Genomic DNA, 16,379 nt, shown 5'->3' on the forward strand with positions numbered 1-16,379 from the left:
ATTCGAATATAAAAGATGATGTACATTTTGTTATTTGGACATTTTTGGTAAGCCAAGGCCAAGTGTCCTTCCAGTCTCCTACTAGACACTTACGTCAGATTTTATCCATTCTAATCTCCCTTCGTTATCCAAAATAGTACTTATAAAATATTTTAAATGGAATTAAAAAATTAAAAATAAAAGCCCTATCTTTAGGTTTTCGATGCAAAGACATAAATATGCATACAAAATAGGGTCTTTTGAAAATAAATAAAATAAGAGAAAACATTGAAAAAACCTGTCCAAACAATTTCACTTGACAAAATAAAGAAAAAAAATCGGAAATTCCCAAATCCTCAGTTTCAATTTTATCCATTCTTATTTTCAAAATCACCAATATTACCTCTATATCTCTCTCTCGAGATTATCCAATCGAAATTCCATGCTGTTTTGTGTACATAAAACGAAAGTCATGAAAACCAAAACCAGACCCATTCTCATTTCAAGCATTCTTTATTGAAATAGATTCATGGAAATGTCTTCAACACCATCCATTCTCACTTCTTACTGTTAAAGTCTTTTTCTTTTGTTTCTTTCACTTTCAGATTCGATTACTGCAACCGGGGGCACCCTCAATTCATATGGATCTCAACTTACAGTAATTATATCCCTTTCTCTTTCTTCTTTCTTCTTGCTTGCTCTGTTTGTACAATTTGGGGTTATTGGTTTTGCGAATGGACGGATGATTTTTTGGGTTCTCATGAAATTTTCTGGTAGGATTTGAGTTGGGTTATACATAGAAGACCTTTTTTTTTGTGGGTTTTAATCCTTTTGGTTAGTAATGATGCCTGCTAATGATCCTATGGAATCGTTTCTCAATTCAATTCAGGTGGTGAAAGATGCACTTTCACCTCTTGAACTTGGGATTCGAAAAGCAGCTAAAGATCTTGAAAGTTGCTGGGGAGTTTCCAGAAACATTAGGGGTAGTGGTAGTGGTAGTTATCTTGAATTGAATTCGAATTCTGCTAAGGTTCAGATCTGGGCTACTAAAAAGAAGGAAAGAACTGAAGAGAGAAAGAAAGGTTTGTCCATTAAGGTTCCTATTAAGGCTTTGCTGGGTATGTTTACATTGAAATTAGAAAATGGATGTGAAAAGAATAGTCGAAATGAAGGGGCAAAGAAAGGATTGAAGGAGAAGGAGAAGGAGAAGAGGAGTGAAGATGATTCTTGCACAAATTGTTTGCAGTTTGCTGTAGCTTGGTCCTTGTTAGTTAATGGCTTTGTTCAGGCATTTCCTATCCCTCTCAAAACGAGCAAGAAGCGATTTCAGAAACTTGATGATGCTGATACAGGAAATTTTCAGAAACCAAATGTTTTTTGTGAACTAAACCTTAGGGAATCAATGAGCCAACATGCTAATTCAGTGAAAAATGATAAAGAAGTGAAAAATGTATCACTTGAATGCTTTATAGGTTCTATTTTTGATCAATTAGTGCATAATCTACCGAAATTTGATCAGAGTTTGCAGCAAAATGAAAGCACAGATTCTGATTATGATTGTGCACCTTCAACTTCACCTCTAGCATTCTCCCAGTTTGATTATTTTCGGGAAGTCATGAGTATATGGGAGGGGCATAAGGTGGATGTTAATGGGTTTTTAGGGAATTTGAAATTTGCAAGAGTAGGTGGTGTACCATCAAGTATAGTTGGAGTATCTTCAGTTAATGAAGAAGGTGATGATGGTATAAGGGGTGGCAATGGGGAGGAAACAGGGGGAAACACGCCCCAGAAGCTGGCAAGTGGATTGCTCAGTATTCCCTTGTCTAATGTAGAGCGTTTAAGATCCACATTATCTACTGTTTCATTGCAAGAGCTAATTGAACTTGTGCCACTCGGCCGATCTTCTAAAGACCACCCTGACAAGAAGAAGCTAATTTCTGTCCAGGATTTCTTTAGATACACAGAGTCTGAAGGTATGGTTTCTTGTATGCCTGACCTAGTCAATTTACATACTGCTCTTTAAATTTGATGAAAGACTATTTCTTACTGTAATGAAAAAAGTTGGAGGAATCGAAACTCATGTACCATCTAATCTGAAGAATGTGGCATTGCGAAATGTGAGCCATTTTCGATCATTTTGAAGGAATGGAGAATATTTTTTCAGAATACCCTGTAGTGTGTGTGTGTGTATATTGACAATTCAGATTGAAAGCAAAATGAGCCACTTTTTCCTTTTTTTGTCATTCATATTGAGCTCATTTGAGGTGCAATTAGCCATCCTAATGTTACATTTAAGGACATGATTCCAAAATTATAAACTTTACATTTAAGGACACATTCCAGAAGTAAAAAGGAGCCTATCTGTGTTTCCTCACTTTGTTCATCTTCCTCCTTGTGTATGTTCCGTAAATTGCAAATATTTCTTTCTCATCGTATATTATTAATAATTTAGTATAACTCTTCTCTCTCTCTCTCTCTCTAGTATATTATGCTCTGAAGCCAGAATACTGTGCTATGGATTGGATGTTAGAAGGAACTGATATGAGGCTGTTTTAATCGTCTATGCATGTTTTTCTAGGCTTCAACTCTCAACACTTGGACACATTCTTGCAAAAAAAATTCCTTTTTTTTCTTCCATCATTTGCAGCTTAAAGCATACTTGTTTTACGTGGCGAACAGTTATAACTATCACTGGGTTTGCTTGACATTGTGGTTCATGTAAAATAGAAGGCCAAAATCCTCTATTTAGAACTTCCTATGACTTCGTTCGATTAATTTTGATAAATTATTGAGCTAGCTGTTAGAGGGCGAGCCTTGGCGCAACGGTAAACGTTGTTGTCGTGTGACCAAGAGATCACGGGTTCGAGTCTTAGGAGCAGCCTCTTGCCAAATAAATTGGCAGGGGAAGGCTTGCTCCCAGTACATCCTTGTGGTGGGACCCCTCCCCGGACCCTCGCTCAGCGGGGACGCGTAATGCACCGGGCCGCCCTTTTTTTTTTTTATTGAGCTAGCTGTTCTTGATGTTCAACTGACTGGAGTTACGTCTGACTTTTTTTTTTTGTTTTTTTTCCATTTTATTTGTTGCATTCCTGCAGGAAGGAGGTTCTTTGAGGAACTGGATAGGGATGGTGATGGTCAAGTTACTATTGAAGATCTTGAAATTGCAATGAAGAAAAGAAAACTTCCATCAAGATATGCTCGGGAATTTTTACAGCGCACCAGAAGTCACTTGTTTTCAAAATCATTTGGATGGAAACAGTTTCTTTCTTTGATGGAACAGAAGGAACCTACCATACTCCGTGCATATACTACCCTCTGTTTGAGCAAGTCCGGTACCCTGAAAAAGAGTGAAATATTGGCATCACTTAACAATGCTGGACTTCCAGCAAATGAAGACAATGCCGTTGCAATGATGCGGTTTCTGAATGCTGACACAGAAGAATCTATCTCTTATGGTCATTTTCGCAATTTTATGCTTTTGCTACCTTCTGATCGACTACAAGATGATCCAAGGTGAGATGCTTTTTCCTCATTTTGATAGACAGACTACAGATGTTTGCCACAAATTTATTTCGAAAATTTCAGGGGAAGTGTAAAAGCAGAATAGAGCCTAAATATATGGTTTGATTCCCAAGTGTGAACTTGTAAAATTAGACAACAGAGAATGTTTGCTGATACATAAACATGATAATTGAGAACCTTCCCCTTTTTAGTTTTGACTTCTCCAAAAAATTTCCCTTTCATTCTTTCGCCATTAATCCTGACTACAATGCTTTATGGAAGTGAGCGTTGCAGTTGGAAGACAAAATATTGATAAAATAAGCGTAACAAAGATGAGGATGCTGAAATGAGTGTATTTTGGAAAAGTTAGGTGTGGCGCCCATTATTGAAAACATGATAACGACATTTAAGATGGTTTTAAAATAAACAATACCAATCTAGAGCTGCTCCTGTGCACAAATGTTAATTTACAAGAGGGATAGAAGAAGACCGAGATTAACCTAGATAAAGGCTATGAGAATGTTGTTCTGTTATTAGATCTTTCATAGGAGCTTGGTGGAAGAAGTCTGAATTAGCTTGTGTGAAGGATATTGAAAATGACCTATTATTACATTTCTAATAGATCTTTTGGAAGAGCTTATAAGGAACAAGAATGAATGAAAAAATAAGAATCCATACAGCTTTTCCCAATGATAGATACAATTCACAGTAGAGATTAACCAACAAGAATATAACAGATAATTCGAGAGGACAGTGTGACTGATATTGTATTGATTTTATCAAAAGGATAGAGCCCTGCATGAGAATGCAGATGAAAAACTAATTCATAACAGCCTACCCTCTCCCCAAAACAGAAACGCTAAAATAACAGAAAAAAAGTATCCCAGCCCGCTCATCATGACAAATAACTAACTTCCCTGTCAATTCCCATTAAGCCCCAGATACTTTTTGCATGTGTAAACCCTTACGGCTCTAGGCTGTGGAGGACTGTGATAAATGGTAACAATAGGATTAGCATCTTCTCTATCAGCCAACTAGTTGATTTGGGATTAAGGCTTGGTTGTTGTTATGCTTTCCCCATTAATCCTTGGAATCTGTAAGGTTGTATTTGCTAACAATGTACTTATGGTGGCTTTATTTTCTAATACGTACAGGAGCATATGGTTTGAAGCAGCAACTGTTGTTGCTGTCCCACCACCTATGGATATACCAGCCGGAAGTGTTCTACGATCTGCATTAGCTGGGGGCCTATCATGCGCACTTTCTTGTTCTCTAATGCATCCTGTTGACACGATAAAAGTAAGCTCTTCTTCTCAACAGCAAGCAATAATGCACTGATTGCTTTGCCAAAGATTTGCCCTGTAGAATACAAAACTGGCATGGAACCACAGTGAAAAGTTTTTGGCTGAAAAATATTGTGCGAAGAGCTCCAAATTTATTCTAGGTTTGCATAGGCAATCCCTTAAATGACTTTGCTTTAGCTTTAATAGCATGACTAGTTGCATTTTATGGAGAATGGTGTGGTTAAAAAAAACAAAATGATAAGATCCTGCTTTGAGCATACCTCCCCTCTGTTATGTACTTAATATCAAATAATTACTGAAATCCGAGAGTATTCTTATCAATGGTTGATAGTGAGAACCAAAATTTGTGTTCTTTGTTTAGTCTTGTTATCAGAACCTCTATAACTTTAGCAGCCTTACTGTGGAGCATATTAACAGTTTCTGTCCCTCTTCTTTAAGCGAAAAATATGATTTTTCTTATAGGCGTTCATATTATGCACATTACATGGATAATTAAATCATAGGCAGTTCAATTTTATGGATTGCGCATTTATTAGTTGGTCTTCCTTTGGCTTACTGAGGACAATTTATTGATAGATCAAGTCGATTGCACACCATGTAATTTGGTATTCTATTTTCCAATTGAAATTGGGTTTAAAAGCACTAACAATTCGTGAACTCTGGGTAATGTTATCAAGATCCCATAACTTCAACTTGTTCCATCAAAATCCTTTTAGATTTTCACAGGCCACTCTCTCTCAGAGTGCTTATGTGGCGTCTTAGTGTGCATAACAAAATTCCAGCTTCATCTCCATAGTTTTTTACTTGGAAAAGAAAACGTGAAATAGGAATTTATATTATGTAGATAACATAGTTAATTAAAGATGCATCCCAGAATCTGAGCTCACTGAGGCCCAAGGTCAAAGTGTGTCTGGTGTTTCCAGGTTGTTATATGTTGTTACGGGAAATGATCTTTCAAAGCATAATTTTCTTATCTAACATATTGAACTAGTGCAATATGAAACTAGTGGATGCATGTTAAGTGTGAATTTCTTGAGGATTAATGTATGCATGACATGACCTTTACTAGAAACAAGATATTCATTTTATTGTTTGTTCCCCATTTGGTAACTTAGACTCGGGTGCAAGCATCAACACTTACTTTCCCAGAGATCATTTCAAAGCTTCCAGAAATTGGAGTACGAGGACTATACCGGGGTTCAATCCCTGCCATTCTGGGGCAGTTTTCAAGGTTTCATTAGTTTCATCTGTTTGTCCTTTCTTTTGAGTGGAAACCGTTTTAACTTTCTGACATTTTCTATACCTCACCATTGCAGTCATGGCCTGCGAACTGGGATATTTGAAGCTAGTAAACTTGTACTAATAAATTTTGCTCCAACACTCCCATTCATCCAGGTACTATTATTATTATTATATGCCATCTTTTCTGCCAAGTTCTCATAAAATAAAAATGCAAAGAAAAAAAATTAAATATATTTCAAGGGAATTGGCAAAATTTCAGAAGATAAATTGAAAAAATAGGATACATTTTTCTTCTCAATAAGAAAGAGACTGCAAACATCCAATCAGCCAGCTCCATAAGAGCTAGAAATACAAGAAAGATCTTTATAACCGAAAAGGAAAATTATAACTTACATCAATATGTGTATTTGCTGGAGCTTCAGTAATGTTTTTATATATGTTTTTGTCATTTTTGCTTGCATGAGCACCTCAAGCAATTTGAGATCTCATCGCCTTAGAGGGTTTGGTACCTTTAACAACACTGAATTAACTAGTCATGTGTTGAGCACTCACCTCCTTTGCATATTAGCCTCATCAACAAATTTATTGAAGTACCTAATGTATATGTAGCATATTTTGTTTGCATGGCTTTGCACAATGATTATGATTGTTTTTGTTGGCGACGTTTATTAATCCAATTAGAGCCTCTTATTGGAACTTACAATTCACGGCATGCAGATTCAATCTATATCATCATTCTGCAGCACATTTTTGGGGACAGCAGTCCGAATTCCATGTGAGGTATTGAAGCAGCGGTTGCAGGCTGGTCTGTTTGACAATGTAGGGCAGGCCATTATTGGTACTTGGCATCAAGATGGTATGAAGGGTTTTTTTCGTGGGACTGGTGCAACCCTATGTCGTGAGGTTCCGTTTTATGTTGCTGGCATGTGTCTATATGAAGAATCCAAAAAGGTAAGCATATTTGTGCATAAAACATACACTTGATTCAGTTTTTTCCCCATTTTGGGGCCAGTCTCTTCATTCGGATGTGGTTTGTTGATTTTGTTGAAATTAACATCATTTCAAGAACATAAATTGCTATTTATTGAGTCCTGTTATTTTTCATTGTTATTTCAATGCCCGATTTCTTGCTAAAACATAAAATTTGAGCAATTATTTCTACTGTCATGCTTGTTGTAGGTTGCACAAAAAGTTCTTAGGCGGGAATTGGAACCCTGGGAGACAGTAGTCGTTGGAGCCTTGTCGGGAGGGCTAGCTGCTGTTTCTACTACTCCATTTGATGTGATGAAAACGAGAATGATGACAGCGCAGGGAAGATCGTTACCAATGTCAATGGTATTTATGTCTATAGTTCGTCGGGAGGGACCTCTTGGGCTATTTAAAGGGGCAGTGCCAAGGTTTTTCTGGATTGCTCCATTAGGTGCCATGAATTTTGCTGGTTATGAGTTAGCAAGGAAGGCCATGGATAAGCATGAGGAGTCAACGAATGATCAGATATCTCAGAAGAAGTTGACTACAACTGTTTAGGCTTATTCAAACATAAACTACACTAAATATTATGCCTATACCAGAGCCTCCCTGCTCCCAAGTTTTTGTTTTCTGAATGCTGCGCCGGGAAATTTTGTGCACTTTTTCCGAATTTCCGGCTGCGCATACATCAAATATTATCTGCCGACAAGTCTTTTTTGTTGCTGCCTGCGGTTAAAACATTGTCTTTTATAATCACATTGTTTCTTGGTTCAAAATTGGCTGCTCAAATCCCTTTTGAGCTTAATCTTGTATCTACTTCCTTTTGTAGATTTCCATGTGCAGTTAAATTTTTTTATTTTCTTTTTTTGCTCCTCTATCAGCTTCATTTGCTTTGCACCTACTTTGACTAACTATTTGTGAAAGTTTGAATGAAGGTTGTATCTGCTATTGATCTTGGCATAGGAATCTTAGTTCATAAAATTGATTTTTCCATTTCATTATGATGCATGTCTAACCCACATGAAAGTGTAATAGAAAGATTAATGCTGCCCTTAAATCGTATAAAAAAAATGATGTCAACTGATCAAATTGTTTAAAGAATTAACAAGTAAATCTTAGGGTCAAATTTGATCCAAATACGATATTGGAATAATATGTAAAAATACTATTAGTCAAGAATAATTTTTACCCTGACATTATATAATTATGCTTTTTCATTTACAAGTTGATCTCAATTTCATATGTGCATATGTTATTCGTGAAAAAATTATAAAAATACCACGTTCGTCTTTGGTCTAGTACAAAATAAAAGATTTTTATTTTTATTTTTTTCATATGTATATACATATCTTTGATTTATTGTTAATTATTAACACCATGGAAATAATGAGATCTATGACTTTGCAAAATGCTCCATTAATAATGCCTAAACATAATGCAAGTTTCAAACATTACAAGTAAAATTACCCAACTTGTGACTGTTAGAGAGGTATATTACCATTTATGTCATTAAAAATAAAATTTCTTTTGACAGCAAACATTGAGAGTTTTTTCTTTCTTCTTCTTTTTAACCTTATTATCCCTCTAATATCTGATGCCTCTCTATGGATGGCTTCTGTCAATAATTACTTGGATGTTCACTAAGTAAATGGTCATTTCAGATCATTTGGCTCATATAGGGATATGAAACATCTAAAGAACGAACTTATCATCAATTGGAAAGATTCCACAAGTGCAAAATGGAAAGCTTATTTCTTGGAATTAAAAAAGCATTAGATTATGATTTTTTTCCAGCTTGTGAGATCAAAATACAATGTTTGCTTGGGTTGGAATGGCGCCATAGAAAAAGAAGCACAAATTCTACAAAACCCAAGTTACAAATAAACATTTTGTTGGTTATTATTATTGTGAAACGAACCGAAAAATGATGGAAGCATCAGTTTCAAATGTAATGTTGCCTGTCAGTAGCCCCAATAATCATTCCTGATCTCATCGTCAAATTTCTTTTTCACTTCGGGATGCTTCTCAAAGTACTCATCAGCAGTCATTGTACTGAACTTTTTCTGCTCAGATAGATTATATGGATATTAACATCAAAAGCTTAAAATAAATTGAGATAATTATAAACATTACCTTTAACTCTTGGACTTCTGCAATTTCTTTCTCCAAACGCTCTGACTCCTTCAGAGATCTCTCCTCTGCTTCTTTCAATTCTACTATCTATAACCAAATCAAAATAAGATAATGAGAGAGTGGTAGATTCGAACTGGCATCATATGGTTGCTCAAACCAAGTTGTTGGTTCTCACCAATGAATCGAATTTAGGCTTGAATTGTGGAGTGACTGTGTCCACGTATTTGGGGATCTCCATGCCTGCAAAGCATTTGGTTTGTGGGATAAAAATGATAAAAATGGTAGAATGATAGAAACCAAAACACACAATTTGAATAAAATGAATAATTAAGGATAGAGTTAATAATTTAATACTTCCCGCCTAACAACAAACCCCAATTGGCAGAAGGACGAAGGAAAACAAAGACTGAATGAAAGATAAACTGAGCTGAGGTTAACTCAACCCTCACTGGAATTTAGAATTCCTTCATTACTCAAAGAGTAGAGCTTAACTCTCTAAAGAACCAAACAACATAATTTTGAATATCTCTCATCCTCCTCTCTAACAGCAAGAAATATCCCACTCATATTCCCATATTGCCCTTATATGTATAGCACGCTACCCCCTATTGCCAGCTAGGCAACACTAACTTTCTGTGCTCATGCTGACCCCTCACACTTTATCTCTTTCAGTATCAAAGAAACAAAACAAAGACAACAAATTTGATGAGAAGACGTTAAGGTGGGTGAATGGACGGATATGATGTAAGGAAGTCTCGAATTGTAGATTCAACACAAAAACTAGAAGACAATTTGTTTCTGAAGCACTGAACCAAACCACTTGACATTTTCATAAACTAAAAGTAGAAAATGTAGTAATGAAGGAAGAAAGAGCATTCCCAACAATCTTCTACTAAAACACAAAGTAGTAACATGAGTTTAGGGGAAAATGGAAATATTCTCAGATGGATTATGTTGAAAAGGTTCACTAGGACCTTGGCACCTTGCATAAATTGGTTAATCACTAAGATGAAACTAATGGATGCAGTGGAAATGCTTATTAGAACCTGAAATGAATTGGTAACTGAGGCGATAGTAGTCTAGGCATAAATTCTATTTGCAACTCTATTTACACTAAATTCTTCAAGCACAATTTTGGACACCTTTATAAAGACGACACCGTACAGTACTTTTTAAATGTTTCAAATTTTTTATTATTCAATCTCAGGTGCAACTTAAGTTAATCTTATAGTAGCTCTAAATCATTGGTGAATGCAAAATGATAAGAATGGCTTTAGACTTATTATACTACGAACCAAATGCAATATGATTAGTAAGCTAGGCAACAAGCGTGCTGTCTTCCAACAATCATCCTACAGAAACTCACTAACAAAAGATGTCGACCTGAACTTTATACTTGAAACATACGTTTATCAAAGTTGGGGAAAATTTTATTTCATTAACAGAAGTTAAAAGTTGCAACTAGGAGCATTATTTGGTAGTACTGAAAACCTCAAGATTTGCTTATGAAAAAATATTTGGAAAAGATGACTTTAGACTTGGTGGTAGGAGAAATGGTAATGGTTTGGCATTAAAATAAACTCTTCAAGAAACGTTTACGAGAAAAACGAAGGTTTAGTGAATTGTTATTTAAGGAAGAAAACACAACCTCACATCGTGTTAAGCATCATGGTAAAAAAAGCTTAAAAACAAGGTCGAAGATAATACATAGATCTACTGTTCAGGGCTTTCTATACATCATGACACATAATGTGGGCTTATGTTAGCACATCTACAAGAATATTACCAGTGAACACACTAACATAAACATTTTATTCACTAACATTACATTCATGCTACTCCAAAATGGTAAAAGAAAAGCCTCCAACTGAAATGGTGTCACTTCAGAAAGGTTGACCTGATAATTTGGATTGACTTAGGTAGATGTGACCCAAAATGACTAGCAATTACAAACCCTCATTTGATGAGGACTAAGCAGGATGTCCACTCACATCTTGTCTAGCAATTAGCACCCTAGAAATAACCTATCATCACCATCATCAAGTTAACCACTTCGAAGGTACGAAAGTCAATAAGCACTAGGCAGTTATAGCAATGTAGTGTCGATTCAGATAAAATGAAAACAAATCAGTTTGTACACGAAAGGAAAAACTTACTGTCATAAGCCTCTTTGTATGCATCCACTATGCGTGAACCAACTTCTTTTCTATAATATTCCCAGTCTATGGGTTCAGGTTCCTGCACAAATATATAACCAAGATTAATGACCAAAAATATATAATAAGACAAGTTTGTCAAGTGATCTTGCCAAATGAAAGCCATTAGCAGAAACAACAAGGATTCTAATAATGCTGTAATTTAAAGATAAAGCTACACCAAACAATTTGTCATCTTCAGAGCATCAATCATTGTGGACTATCTTGATCAGTACATTTCACAACTGAAACGCACACTAGAAAAGACTCCTAAATACGTTTCAGCATAAATTTTTGAAAATTGTTCTGCTTCAACCCAAAGAGTAAAATAGCTGTAATCAGAGAGAAAATCACTTTTCTGAACTGCCCCAATGCCCCAATCAGATAAGCAAATTCGTTCCAGTTGCACCAAAAAAATGTCCACCATCAGATCCAGTTCCCCTTATTCCGAATAATGAATAAATAAATAAATATAAAAATGGAAATCCTCCAAGAACTAGAAATCAAAAGCACCAAATCTACCATAATAAAAAAAAATATTGCAATTAAAAAACAAAATTAGCAGAAAAATAAAAACATAGAAATCGAAAAATAGAAAAATGATCAGGAGAGGAAAAGAGTGGAAACCTGGCTGAACTTGGTCTGGAGAGTGGCATTAACCTCATCAAAAGTGCGACGGAGAGTGGCAAACTCCTTGCGAGCCCCATCCGAGACTAGAACTTTTGACATTCCTTCCCAATCAATCTTCCTCGATGCTTGGAATGCAACATCTGCAACTTTCTTTACAGTTCCACTCATTTTCTCTCGTTTTCCCCAACTTTCACAGCAGCCAAACAAAATTTTGAAACTCCGGTTATGCGTGAACGGATTCGTTTACACTCGCCTGCCAGATAGGGTGGTGAAGCCCTTGTGTGATCGTTTGATGCACAAAGCCCAGTAGCTCGATAATGGGCCAACGTCTTCGAAGCATCTATGGTGAATTTGGGCTTTTAGTCAATGTTTTTTGGGAAATTTAAATACCGAAAAAAAATTGCATACTCCTTTGTCTACCGAAAAATATTAGTTTTTTTTTAATCAACAGGAAAATATTAGTTAAGAAATTTTTTTATTAAAATTAAATATTTTTCGGTGTTTTGTTATGATACTGAAAAATATTTTTGCTATGATATCAAAAAATATCATAGCAAAAATATTTTTCAGTATTTATATATATCGTATGAAAATATTTTCCGACCACTTAAAGTATTAAATGTTATATTTATTTATATTTTTTATTTTCAACTAAAGTTATATTATAATAAATGAAAAAATGGGAAAAATGTGAAAAACAAAAAAAAGGTGAAAAACAAACAAAAACGAACAAATAGATCTTTTCTTTTTGCTATTTTGTTTTTCACGTGTTTATTATCCTTTTTCATATTTTCACACTTAACACGTTTTTTTTTGTTTTCTTAGTGTCATTTTATTATATTTCTTTACCTTTTTTTTTCGTTGTTCACATTTATATTTTTCACGTTTTTTACTATTTTTTTTCAATTTTCACGTTCTTTTAACTTTTTTTCTTCTTATGTTTCTAATATTTTTATTAGAATATATGTAAATACATTCTTAGATTGATTATGAGTTTGAGTTGTAAATATATTATATATATGTCAATAGTCATAATCAATAATCAAACGGTAACTATTCTTGTAATATATAAATGATAAATATTCTTGTCATATATAATTGAAAATTAATATAAACCAAAAATATTCTTGTAATATATAATAGAAAATTGACATAAACTAGAAATATTCTTATAACCCTAATTGTATATATACGTTATGTTAATCATTCTTTACAAAAGACATGCACATGGGTACAAGTTACAAAACTCGCTTGGTAGTATGATGGTTCACTGAACAGTTTGGTTTATATTATAAGAAAACAATCAGTTTCATAGTTAAATCTGCAACTATACACACTATATTTGCCTTAACCGCGTCTTATGGATGATACAATAATCAACTTGATGTTAATTTATTTGAGACTATATATATGGAGCAACTACATGATTATGTTAATAACGAAAGATCCAATTATATATGTGTTGGCCCAAAATAAAATAAATTTTATTTTATGTATATAGAATACTTGGGTTTTGATTTTAGGATATAGTTTGTATTTTATCTAGAAAATAATAAAATAAAAATAAAAATACATTCGTAAGCTCACCTCAAACACGCGGGGCGTACCTCGCTATACGCCACGCATAAAATGCATCAACAAGGCGCTCCAGGATCAGAAACACAAACACGCGGGGCGTACCTTCCTATACGCGGAGCGTATATCATGCACCCGGAGAAGTTATACTTCAACAGCTCAACCACGCGAGGCGCAACACCAGAGACGCCTTGGGTAAAAATCATCGACAAGACGCACCAAGTTCAGGAGCCGCACTACGCAGGGCGTAGCCAGACTTACGCGGGGCGTGTTCTTTCTCTCGGCGAACTAGAGGTCAGTTCTCGCCCGGAGCCCGTTGTCGATCACCGATTTCTCAAAACACATCCGGACACAACCACGGGCTAGCCTACAAGCTTAGCCCCATCCCCACATCTAGGTCCAAACCTTAAGATCTTCTCTAACCACAAGGTAGTGGGTGATGTGGCATGGAAGTTAGTGGTAGTTGGAGGAAGTTGAGGAAGTTGATGATGTGGCAAGGTAGTGGGCAAGGTTAGAGAGAAAAATAAGGGGTAGTTGACCAATAATTACCAAAATACCACTAAATAATTACCAAAACGCCACTCTAAAAAACTATAAATAGACCCCCTCCCCTTCATAAAAAATCACTCATTCAACACATAAAACCCCCTCTCAAAGCTCCAATGCTTAGTCTCTAGTTTCTTTTGTTCTTAGTTCTTCAAGTTCTTCAAGTTCTTCCTTTCGTTCTTCATTTTTCTTAGCTTCAATTCCTTCTTTAGCTCCCCTTTAGCCTTAATTCAGTTCCAATAGCCTCTTTCCAAGTCTTTTCAATTCACTTTAGCATTCCCAAGCTCTTAATTTGTTCAATTCTTAGCTAGAACTCTGTTTCCAAATTAATTTTCCAGATTCGTCCATTTATTTTCAAAGCCTAATTCCGTCCATTTAAAGTCATTTTTTGCTTCCAATCCCTTCAACAAAGTTGTTCCTGACGTCCTGAAGTTCGATCTAGTATATTTATTTTCCTAATTCCATATTCAGAAACTCTATTTACAAGCCGATCTTTTCAGCTCAAATTCTTTTAGATACTCTGTTTCCAGAATTTTCCAGATTCATCCGGTTGTGTTCAACTCTCAATTTCGCCCTTTTAAAGTTCGTTTTAGCCTTAGACCCCTTATAAAAGTTTGTTCCTGACATTCCGAAGTTCAATTTAGACTATTTACTCATCCGATTCCATGTTTCTAAGCATCCAAACGAGCCTCCCAAAGTTAAAGATTAAATCTGCCCCATTTGCCTACCATACGTTTCGACATGGCCAAAGATCACATACCGTACGGGCCCGACCGGCTGCAGCTCTCCGAGGACCTCGCACCAACACCAAGATTCAACATCAATCCGAGATAGCTATTGTGGCTTCAAGTTTGTTGTTGAATTTCAATTTATTTTATCGCTTTTCGATTCTTTGTATTGATTTGTTTATTCTAATTCAATTGATTACCTATATGTTTAATATAGAGATTTCTCAATTGTAATTCATTTCATTTTAATGCTTACTTTGAACACATGTATTCAAACACTCGTTCATATCAATAAATACCATTTTTCCCAAAATCTCGTGTCAATTTCGCACTTTAATTTCCTTTAATTTTCTGTCCTCAATTCGTACGCTTAGCTTAAATAAAAATAATCAATCTAGCAAAGTTTCTATAACGGCGCTAGAGACCCAAGGGGGACTTTTTCAATCCTTGCGTCCCTCGCCAATCGCTTTGATTTAGAATTCATGTTTTCGACGCACAATTTCACAAACGTAACCGTTTTTCATAATTGAGAAATAATTTCTCTGGCACGCCCGCACCCTAACCACACGTGACAAGGTTGAAATTAGCATATCTCGAAACTATCGCTAACAATTTTTGGCACGCCCAGTGGGACGCTTTCTTTAGGCTTCACCAAAAATTGAATACCCATCACACACATTTCGTTCTCTTCACACTCGTTATCCCACTTCCACTTTACCAAAATTTATTAGCTAACGCTAACAATTTTTTAGCTAACGCTAACAATTTTTGGCACGCTCGGTGGGACCTTTTGTTTGAAGCTTAGCCAAAAATTGTGTCTATACCCGTTTTCTTTTACGTCCTTAATTTTTCACACTCATATAAACACGACCCATTTTTTTTTCTCTCCACTTATTTTTCATGCTTTGCGTTTATTCCATTAATAAGTATTCATTTATTTTCTTGTTCTTTCTTTTTCACTAACTTAATTTCATCATTTTCACCTATAAGTACTCACGGAGGATGCCTCCTAGGAAGAACACCGGGAAAGATCCAATTCCATCGGACTTCGAAGAGAATCGAAATCAAAACCAAGATCACAACAATGAGTCCGGAATGCCCGAAGGCTTTGTGGCCGAGACTGTGAGCCATAGTGGAGGTGCAAACCAACAACCACCTCAAGACCCGCCCATATTCGACTTGACACCATTTATAGCAAATATGGAGAAGCAAATCAACCAATTTCTACATGGGTTTTCACAAAGCATGAGAGAGAATCATGAGGCTATATGCAGCGTGATGCAAGCTAGCAACGAGGCCATGTTCAAAGCTAATAGCGAGGTGATAAACGATTCCAACAAGATTCCGGCCCTCGAAGAAAGGATTGTTGATTTAACCGGAGAAATCGGCAAAATCCCAGAAAAATGTGCCGAGCTTTTCTCACAAAAGTCAAGATCCCAAGGACCGGCAAGCAATGGAAGAGGAACGCCGATCTCAGGTGCCAGTGAAAGGTATACCCCTCCACCAATCTGAGAAGAAAACCTCAGGTTCAATGAGTGCGGCGATAGGATCAGCCCAGAACCCGTTCAAGTCCCACC

The 16,379-nt window shown here is 35.8% G+C and overlaps 2 protein-coding genes across 2 annotated transcripts; one reads left to right on the forward strand and one right to left on the reverse strand.

The window, feature by feature from the left end:
• Positions 1 to 245: 245 nt before the first annotated feature.
• LOC136225752 (uncharacterized) lies at positions 246 to 7,856 on the forward strand. Its single transcript, XM_066013858.1, has 7 exons — positions 246 to 1,952; positions 3,075 to 3,492; positions 4,635 to 4,779; positions 5,900 to 6,015; positions 6,101 to 6,179; positions 6,744 to 6,977; positions 7,206 to 7,856. Exons 1-7 carry the CDS (start codon positions 821 to 823, stop codon positions 7,551 to 7,553), a joined length of 2,472 nt encoding a protein of 823 aa, XP_065869930.1. The 5' UTR covers positions 246 to 820; the 3' UTR covers positions 7,554 to 7,856.
• An 879-nt stretch (positions 7,857 to 8,735) lies between these two features.
• On the reverse strand, positions 8,736 to 12,218 carry LOC136225578 (ATP synthase subunit d, mitochondrial-like). Its single transcript, XM_066013658.1, has 5 exons — positions 11,951 to 12,218; positions 11,285 to 11,366; positions 9,304 to 9,368; positions 9,129 to 9,215; positions 8,736 to 9,058 (listed from the first exon to the last, which is right to left on the reverse strand). Exons 1-5 carry the CDS (start codon positions 12,119 to 12,121, stop codon positions 8,957 to 8,959), a joined length of 507 nt encoding a protein of 168 aa, XP_065869730.1. The 5' UTR covers positions 12,122 to 12,218; the 3' UTR covers positions 8,736 to 8,956.
• Between the last annotated feature and the right edge of the window lie 4,161 nt (positions 12,219 to 16,379).

The sequence above is a fragment of the Euphorbia lathyris genome, chromosome 4 (genome assembly GCF_963576675.1).
Source record: "Euphorbia lathyris chromosome 4, ddEupLath1.1, whole genome shotgun sequence".
Lineage (NCBI taxonomy): Eukaryota > Viridiplantae > Streptophyta > Magnoliopsida > Malpighiales > Euphorbiaceae > Euphorbia > Euphorbia lathyris.

Coding starts and splice junctions, on each gene's coding strand:
- LOC136225752 (XM_066013858.1), top strand. CDS start 821: ATGATGCCTGCTAATGATCCTATGGAATCGTTTCTCAATTCAATTCAG. Junction 1,953..3,074: donor TAGATACACAGAGTCTGAAG/GTATGGTTTCTT, acceptor GCATTCCTGCAG/GAAGGAGGTTCTTTGAGGAA. Junction 4,780..5,899: donor ATCCTGTTGACACGATAAAA/GTAAGCTCTTCT, acceptor TTGGTAACTTAG/ACTCGGGTGCAAGCATCAAC.
- LOC136225578 (XM_066013658.1), bottom strand. CDS start 12,121: ATGAGTGGAACTGTAAAGAAAGTTGCAGATGTTGCATTCCAAGCATCG. Junction 9,216..9,303: donor AGCCTAAATTCGATTCATTG/GTGAGAACCAAC, acceptor ATTTGGTTATAG/ATAGTAGAATTGAAAGAAGC. Junction 9,059..9,128: donor CAGAAGTCCAAGAGTTAAAG/GTAATGTTTATA, acceptor CTATCTGAGCAG/AAAAAGTTCAGTACAATGAC.